This window comes from Oryzias latipes, chromosome 16 (genome assembly GCF_002234675.1).
Source record: "Oryzias latipes chromosome 16, ASM223467v1".
In the NCBI taxonomy this organism is placed as follows: Eukaryota; Metazoa; Chordata; class Actinopteri; order Beloniformes; family Adrianichthyidae; genus Oryzias; species Oryzias latipes.
This window is the reverse complement of record NC_019874.2, coordinates 32866169-32875681: the sequence shown is the minus strand read 5'-3', so window position 1 is coordinate 32875681 and position 9513 is coordinate 32866169. Positions and strand designations below refer to the sequence as shown.

General features: G+C 38.9%; 1 protein-coding gene and 2 long non-coding RNA genes across 3 annotated transcripts; 1 reads left to right on the top strand and 2 right to left on the bottom strand.

The window, feature by feature from the left end:
- On the bottom strand, positions 1–945 carry LOC111948961. Its single transcript, XR_002874945.1, has 2 exons — positions 878–945; positions 1–794 (listed from the first exon to the last, which is right to left on the bottom strand). It is a non-coding gene; the product is annotated as an uncharacterized LOC111948961 (long non-coding RNA).
- Positions 946–3348: 2403 nt separating this feature from the next.
- On the bottom strand, positions 3349–6723 carry LOC111948978. The gene is made up of 4 exons (XM_023964547.1): positions 5486–6723; positions 4561–4674; positions 4050–4257; positions 3349–3940 (listed from the first exon to the last, which is right to left on the bottom strand). Exons 1-4 carry the CDS (start codon positions 5665–5667, stop codon positions 3467–3469), a joined length of 978 nt encoding a protein of 325 aa, XP_023820315.1. The 5' UTR covers positions 5668–6723; the 3' UTR covers positions 3349–3466.
- Positions 6060–9141, top strand: LOC111948979. Its single transcript, XR_002874984.1, has 3 exons — positions 6060–6166; positions 7189–7344; positions 8264–9141. It is a non-coding gene; the product is annotated as an uncharacterized LOC111948979 (long non-coding RNA).
- The last annotated feature ends 372 nt before the right edge of the window (positions 9142–9513 follow it).

Here is a 9513-nt window from a genome sequence, read left to right as displayed (position 1 = left end):
TGATGTGATCTTTTACATGGAGAATCTTTATTTCTGTTTCATTCCATTCAAATCCATGCCATGCTCAACAACACACAAAACACTCTTGTTAATGTTCACACTCACTTTTAGAATCTGTCTGATTGCATACATTTCAAACAAACACATTATTGTTGGTAGTTCATTATAGAATGGTCAGACATGCAACATGAATGAATAAATCTGCACATCAAATGACAATATAGAGCTGCAATGTCTCTCATTGATTTCTGAGCACAGTACATGTTATTTGATCATGAGTAACTGTGACATAGGTGATATTAGCGCTTTATACAGTCTTTCCAGCTCGCTGGGCGTGTGCACCGTAAACTATGATGTAAACGCGCATGCTAAAAGTCAGTGACGGCTGGCGTGACCGCACTTCCGCAGATGTCGGCTCACTTGACCGCGGTAAATTAAGCATATGTGCAAAACACATTATGTGCCTAAGCCAAGTGAGCTGCAGTGTGGGTTTGGAGAAACTTAACAACCCCAAGACCACAGAGGCCAGCTCCACCTAGAATGAACAAAACCAAACAGATACATAAATCAAAGCAGGGGATAACTACCTCCTCAGTGATAAAATGGCATGTTACAGCCAAGTTAGCATCCATGTTAATTGATGTCCACATGTCTGCTCTCAGGCTGACAGCAGAGGCCCTGTTAACCACAGCTAAGGCCTTCTCCTTTTAGGCTTTGTACTTTTCCTCCACCATTGTCCTCAAGGCCTTCCTATTAGGAATTATGTAGGAGTGGTCCAAAAGGTTGACAAAAGCCTAATGGTGACAAATAAAATACAGCTTATTATGTACACAAAAGCATAAATAATGTAAATGCTATATAACATTAGCCACCTTACCTTGAAGCCCTTGTCTCCAACCATTGAAAATGGTTGTGCATCCATTACAATCATATCCACCAATGCAGCACCAACTTCTTGCTTTCTTGAAGCCTTTGTTTTTAACAATTGAAAATGTTTGTGCATCACAAACACTTTTTAACAAATGTTAAAAAATAAAAACAGTTAAAATATAAAAACTTAAGATAAGTTAATGCAGAAAAAGCCTAAAACACCTGAAATATAAAAAGCATAAGTTGGTATGTTTAAACAAAGATTAAATAATTAGATAAATAATAATAATAACTCGCATCAAACAAATAAAAAATGAACTGAGTCCAAACCAGCACACCTGCACCCAAACAAATTTATGAGCAGGTGTGTTGAGCACGTGACCATGTGCTCTTTTTCTTCTTCTTCTTCTTGTGGTTTGGCCTCAATTACAAAAGGGGTTTATTCAGACATACCTTTGGTTTGTCTGAAGATTAATAACCCCTCTTGTTAAAGTAAAATATGTCCAACACAAGAGGCCCTCAGCTCTCATCTGACTGCCCAGCTGTTGGACAGGACAAGTTAAAAAAAAAAAAAAAAAATGCGGTTTATTAAACATTAGATCCATTTCCTCTAAGTCCCTCTTAGTCAATGAGTTAATCATTGATAACAACCTTAGTCTTCTAGCCTTAACAGAAACTTGGCTCCAGCAGGATGACTATGTTAGACTGAATGAAGCACCCCCCCCCCCCCCCCCCACACTTATGCTAACTATCAGAAATCCAGGATTTCAGGGAAAGGAGGTGGTTTGGCAGTAATATCACAGTCTAGCTTACTTCTCAGCCCTAAAGTTAAAAATGCTTATAATTCATTTGAAAGCATCATTTTGTCTATAAATCACCCAAACAGAAAAACTCGAAAACCTGTTTTACTCATAATAATTTATCGCCCCCCCGGCCCATATTCAGAATTTTTAACTGAGTTTTCCGACTTCCTATCGACTATTGTCTTACATTCTGATCAAATTATAATATTAGGGGATTTTAATATTCATGTTGATGACCCCAGTGACTGTCTAGGAAATGCGGTAACACACAAACCAGTTGGGTGTTTCCCTATGAGATGCAATGTACTATTTAAACCAGTGTGACCCATCCTCAACCGTGATATTATGCCATGATCTCTGGTGTCTACTCTGATATTCAGACCTCTCCCTACTTTGTCCTGAATACTAAATAGATGTCTTCCTTTCCTCTCCCTTTCCCATCGTGTCTGCCATTCGTCCATAATATGCCTCCTAATAATCGCCCTAAATTCTGTTGTACCTAATGGAATTTCCTTCTCCATACCTCGTTTCAACGCCCTTTTAGCCAGAAAATCAGCCATTTCATTTCCCTCCACCCCCCTATGTGCTGGTACCCACATAAATCTAATGTTTATTTTCAATTTTTCCAACCTGAACAAACTCTCATAAATTTCATACAATATATCTGATCTGCTATCAGAATAGTAAGACTTCAGAGACATTAAAGCTGACAATGAGTCTGAAAAAATAATACCATCTCCAACTCTAGACCATGCGCTCTTCGGGGACCAATCCGTTTGAATTTTGGATAGCCACGTCTTCTTGCGCAAAATGACTCGCCAAAAAAGAAGTTCCGGTATAGGTCACATTATGTAATGTCCATTGGTCAGATGACGTGTCAGTGATCTGGACAATTTACAATACTACCATAGAAGAAGATTTTATGTGGTCCTTTGTAAACAAACAGAGCTCCGACGTGGAGCTAGAGTGGGTTCATTCACACTTTGGGTGAAATCCAACATCATCTAATAAAGCTGCAAAAGCATTTCCGGTAACACTTTATAATAACTATCCGTTATAGCTAGTTAACAAATCATTAATAAAATCTTAACAAATCATTAATAAACTCTTAGTTATTGAGCAAGAGATGACTTGCTAAATAACTGTTAACAGTTAGTTAAGGATTTATAAATGTATCTTATAGATAGACAGCAGATAACTAACAAGCTTTTAGTTAGTGAGCTATAAATGACTTGTTACCCGTATATTCATGAGTTCTAACTGTACCTTATTAATTAGCCAGATGATGAAGAAACTGTTAATAAATTACTTACTAATGACTTATTAAGAATCAGTTAATACTTTAAACATGTTACTAGGACGTTATTATAAAGTTGCAGCTATTCCTCGTTTCTTCACTATTTGTAAATGAGGATCAATTCCAACTTTATAATAACGTCCAAATAACATTTACAAGCTAATAACTAACGCTTAACTGGTATATTAACTCACACTTTACAGGTCAGTTGTTAATAGTTTAACCATCTGCTAGTGAAGCTTTGTTGAAAAGCAAATGGGTGGGACAATTTCAAGGTACAAAAATATGTAATATTCAAAATATCAGATGCTTTATCTCATCCTTCTTTCACTAATAGCTTTTTCTGTTTACCGTACTTGACCAAAGAAACACCACAAGTTAAGTGTTGAACACTGTTTATTCCTTTTCCACACATACTGAGTCGTCACATGGCAGATCAGCAGAATAAAACGGAATTTTAGAACTTTTTGAGCAGAACGCTGGTCAAACAGATCTTTTAATGTCCATACATCACAGCAATGTCATGGATTACCCGTCCTAGCGGCCCTTTGCGATGTTGACGGCCAAGCCACTCATGCCATTCAATAACTCTGACATGGTCTAACAGTAACTCTTCTGTACGATTTCCCCTGAGTCTCCACACATTTTCCTTAACTGTTCTCCAGGCCCTCTCTATGTGTTGAGTATGTGCACCTGTTTGGGCATCGACATATGACACACTGTGATTGACAGTGAAATGAGTGTAACCTAGCTCAGGTAAAGCATTGTGATAAGCCCGCCATTCGTCACTTATTATTGTAGAGCCTACTTTAACATGGTGAGCTATAAGCGGCACCAGATCTCTCCTTCTTCTTCTCTCGACCAAGCGAAGAATAGGTTTAGCATGTCTTCTCCCCCTCCGGTCAACACCTAGCATCCCAAACACCCACTTCTTCCTCTTCCACCCACCAGCCATTCGTCCCCGTCCATACTGTTGAAAACATGAAATATTAGGAATTATTCTTCATCAAACCAAAAAAATATCTGTCATTCAATAATTTGTATATTTGCATTATTACATAATAGTGATTGCTGCTTGCCTTTCTTTTATGTCTAAAGTGGCTCTCATCAACTGTGACAAACTGCTCCTGCCCCCCGATGTACTGGCCTCTTGCTTGCTGATATTTGTCCATTGCAGTGGTGCAAACATCTCGCAGCTTTCGAGCCATCTTGGACAGTGTTGCTGAGCTCCCAGAAATGTCGTCACTTATCATGTCCACTTGACGTAGGCGCAGGCCTTGTGCAAATCTAATGAAAGAGCAAATTATTATTACACCACAGTTCTTGTCTTCTTTTTGGTTTGATAGACAAAAAATCCAAAAATTTAAGGTGTAAATTACAACTTTTAGCAAAATAAATCACAGAAGTGAAATAACTCCAATCACTTATCTTCATGACTAGAGATGCTACATAAGATGAAAAGCAACATTTTAGTAAGTACAGTCTCCAAGTATTGTTTATGGCAGCATAGTTATATTGTATTTCTATAGAAATAAACACTTTATGTCAAAGACAGACATTCTAAAATAATATACCAATGCAATAGTGTACCTGTAGAGAAACCGCATCCAGTTGAAGAGGGAGACCTTTGATTTGCTGAATATAGATTTGTGTCTAACAGACCTCTTCAGTTTCCTTCCTTTGTGGCTGTGGTGTTTGCAAATCCTGAAAATATACAAATAAAAATACTTATGACATAGGCCAAGGTAGTGGCGAAAGCAGTGATTTTAAATCTGTGTTCAAGTCAAGGACCCCCCAAAGTGTATTTGGCCATAAAGCCCAACTAGAAATATTTAGTGCAAGGAACCCCAATAACATATACATTAATATATTTCAATGGTGTTGTTATTTTTTATAGCAGGTATGCACAGCCTTTTAGCGTATTGTAATCATGTACATTGTTTAGTTTATAGTAGTGTGTATCTAGAAATTAAAGGGTAACCCAACAGGGCAGTTGGATGCTGACTCCACTCTCAGCCCATGATTTGAAAAATGCAAAACAAAAAAAAAAAGGAGTGGGGCTGGTGAAGGTAGGCTGAGCTGGGGAGATATGGTTTGGATCTGTGATTGACACTGACGTTAACTCATAAACTGTAAAAACAATGGACGAAACAAGGTGCTCCACTGTTCCTGAGACAGGCGCCGCCATGTTGAAATCAGTAAACTGATTGAAACTGAAGCTCTGAGTCATCGGGACAGTAGCTGCCCAACTGATGACTCAGCTGATGAATCCCGAAATTCAACTTTACTACCTCAGGGGCAGAAGGCAGATGGTTATAAATTGAGGAGTTAAAAAAATGTATTATGATTTTCAAAAATTTGGCAAGAAGGACAATAGTCAGCATGTTTACCCTTAATCTTAACATGAGTTAAGATGCCCTTTTATTAGCACAATAAATAGATTTAATTTTCACAAGAAATTCTTTAACAAATTATCAATGTGTGTTGTCATTTTATTCAATAAAAAGAAACTTACCATGCATAGTTATCCACACAGACTGATTCCCTGAATTTCATCTTGTGTTTGCATTCTTTGCATCTCATCCGTCTTCTTAGAAGTATTTTCTTCTGCAGCCATTTGATTAAGACTTTGTGTCTCCTTGTAGATTTAGTTTCTCCTTCGATAAGCTGTCTTAGCTCAGTGGCTAAACCAGGCATGATTTTAGTTTTCTTATCCTCCGTTTTTTCGCGCACTCACCACACTATTCCTGAGCTTCAGTGACTAACTCCCGCCAGATTACGTTTGAATTGCAAACTATAATAAATCGGTGTGATGAGGATAAACCAAGCCAATCATATTCGTATTCATGGGCTGAGGGCGGTGCCATGCGGCCTCCCCCATCATATCGGCTGGTTATCATCTTGTCAATCACCGTTGTAGGCCCATTTTGATTAGTTGCAGCCGGCGACAACCTAGACAGATGCGCCCATCCTTCACTCACGAGTCACGTAGCAAGTTCTTTAAATTGATTTCAAGGCATAGAGATGAACACACGGTCTGGTAAAATGTCCAACCCCAGCGGGAATGCGCAAACTACCGCGATAAATCCAGGTACTGTCGGAAAAAAGAGGAAAAAGTCAACAGCGGGAATTTCGAAGGAGAGGGAAACTTCAACTGTGGACCAGCCGGATGTGCACATGGACGATGACGGTGTCGGTAAGCAAACGTGTTATCTTTTCTTTCAATGAAAAGAAGCTTGATTGAGATTGATTAAACATCGGAGTCATTGATTTGTTTTACACAATTCAACCATATTAGTGAAGCCACTGGCTAGGGCACAATCTTCCTGCACGACTCGTGCCACGAGCACCCCAAAAATGTACCCGCCCCCCCCCCCGCAGTTTTTCTAGACTAAAACCGCTCATTTCCACGTCCAAGTTAATGAAATGTGCGCAAGGGCACCCTTACTGTCGTGTGTACTTGTTGTAATTACAGTATTTGCACTCTGTGAAGAATACACTGGAGCAGCCCGTACGCATGTGCGCGGCGCGCGCGTATGTGTGTGGGGGGGGGGGGGTTAACGCGCGGGGCAAACCAACTTGGCTGCAGAGGACGTGAACATCTGAACAGGTACAGAGGCGGGGAGGAGCTCAGACACCGCTTATGACTCCAGATCCCGCAACAAACCAGCAGCTGCTTTCTAAATAAAAAAATAGTTTTTATCCATAAATTAATGTAATTTATTGGGTTTACTGGATTTTATGAAAAGTGGAAGCAGAGAAAAAGACGAGTCTGCATCAAAGTGAATTTGTTTCCATCATCTCACTCATCATGACTCTGGGTATTTGACAGACAGAAAAGTCTATACCAGGTTGTGAAAAATGGACAAAGGATCTAAAGAAACATCAGCGTCCAGTTTAGAAACAAGAAAAACACTCCAAGGATAAAAGTATGCAGGCGGGGTCCAAAATTTAAAACTCACTAGGTGCCAAATTTGACGATGGAGGAGTAAAATTAAGAGCAACATTTGGCTAATGAAGGTTTGCTCTTCATTAGCCATTTCTTGTTAATTCGCTTATTGGTGGATTTTATCTAAGCTCTTCTGCCGTTCTTGTATGATATTTGTATAATATTGACCCTTCAGAACATCAAAACATTATTTTTAAAGGTCATATTTTATACATTTACCCTAACCTGGCTTTTCTAATTAGAATTTGTTCTTTATGGTATCATTTCAGATACTGAGGAAACTGTAGCTCCAACAGCATTTCTGCATTTTAAGAAGAAAGAGCTTAAACGACGTGAGGCCAAGAAAAAGAAGCAGCAAACAGTCACCAAAAAAATCAGTGACCTGACTAAGGAGAGAGACTCCCTCTGCCAACAAGTTGGTCAAAGTAAGTGGGCCCACAGTTTTGTTTGTTGTTTGAAACAGGACTGCACACCTGGCAATAATACTTTGGTGCTTTGTAAAATATATATATTAAGGGAAAGAAAGGCCAATATTTAACAGTGAGAAGGCCCTCATCAAAACATGGAGCTCGGCGCTATGGCCAAAAAAAAAAAAAACTTTGTCTAGGTTGTCCTCATACTCCCTCTTCTGCTAACGACCATCAAACGGATTTTGCTGCGTGTGATTTGATGCTCCAAGTTTAAAGTCACCACCACAGTGACCAAATTTTATTTTTTGACTCACCAGCCACCATCAATAATGTGTTTCATTTCCTATCACAAATAAGTTGTTTTTGTTTCCTTTAGCACAGCAGCAAAACATGTCACTTAAAAAGACCCCCATGCATCGCCCACAAGATCAACTGTAGTCTGGACCAGCTGACGAGAATGACAACTTTTTTAAGAAAATGAAATGATCTAAAAGTAATTTGTAAATGGCATGAAGACATTTTTAATGTCATGCAACTGGAAACTCTAACTAAAACATGCAGAGAAAACAAGGACAGATTTACTCCAAGAAAGCAGAGTGCTGGGTAAATAGAGGCCAGATTCTCCCAAAAAAATGGGAAAATCTTGAACTACAAATTTGAATTAATTGATCAAATTAATTTATTGGCCAGGTCTATTGGAACACAAGTGTGTTATTGCACAGTTAGTTCCTAAAAGATAATAGCCTATTTGTAGCATCGATTAACAGCAAACACATCTGTTCAACTGATGACCCACAGTGATGCTGATTAATTAAATAGTAAGTCTTGGGAAATGCAAATGTTAAAAGAATGTATGCGAGTGGACTTGTATTATCATAGGTAATAATTTCAAATTAACAATTGAATTGTGTTTTCTATCATGTTGTTCACACAGATAACAGTGGGACAACTGACTCATCCTCCTCGGCCAACACATCTCCTGGTGCATCTTCTTTTTCTTCGTCCTTCAGTTCATCCAGCTCCAGTTCATCCAGCTCCACTTCATTCAGCTCCTCTTCATCCAGCACCTCATCAACTGCTTTTTCAGATCAGAAATTGAAGAAAAAACGCAAGAACAAAAAGATGCACCGCCACCGGAGTCAAAAAAAAAAGGACAAAAGAAAGAAAAAGAAGACAAAAAGGGAACACAGCAGGGGAAGAGGTAAGCGTAAAGACAGGACAGCAAAAAGGCCACTCCCCTCATGTGTGTCAGGGTGTCGAGCATGGAGACATCACATCTGTCTCTCTGTGTCTCTGTTTGTCTGTATCTATCTTTTTCTATGTCTGTCTAGCTTTCTTTCTGTTTTTGTGTGAAAAAATGTTTTAAATGTATGTCCTGGTGGGTATAGTATTGTGAACTCTCCAATTGCCTTGTTTGTGTAGTCTTCATCCCTTTTTGCAACCACATAGTATCTGTGTTTGTGTCCCTGTGTTTATTCACTTATTGTATGTTTGTTGTACTTAAATTTCTATCTGTTTCAGCACGTCATCCTCAAGAGGTCATCAAGAGATACAAGAAAGTCCTAAAGGCTTACAAGAAAGGGAGAAAGCTGAGTTTGGCATATCAGAAGGTCGGTGTTGACCGAAACACCATTGTCAGCAATGCTCCGATCTGTGAATTGGCTGTGGTGGCCCCAAAGACATATAAGGAGTTACTGGGTGCCCACACGCCACAGCAACGACTTCAGGACTTTTCAAAAAAATGTCTGGAAGTGATAAATAGTGATCCAAACCTTTTGAGGGATGTTGAACATCAAAAGAAGAAGGGAAAACTGATTCTTCTGTCCAGGAAAGCTTAGGTATTGAAACACTGCGGGATGGTGTCACAGAGTAGTTCAGTGTTGCTCAGGTCCGGTTGACCAAATATATTGAGTTCTAATTGTTCTACAGCAAAAGTGCAAATGGCTTGTTATAGATTCATTTGTTTTTTTCTGTTCTGCTCAAAAAGTTCTAAAATTCCGTTTTATTCTGCTGATCTGCCATGTGACGACTCAGTATGTGTGGAAAAGGAATAAACAGTGTTCAACACTTAACTTGTGGTGTTTCTTTGGTCAAGTACGGTAAACAGAAAAAGCTATTAGTGAAAGAAGGATGAGATAAAGCATCTGATATTTTGAATATTACATATTTTTGTACCTTGAAATT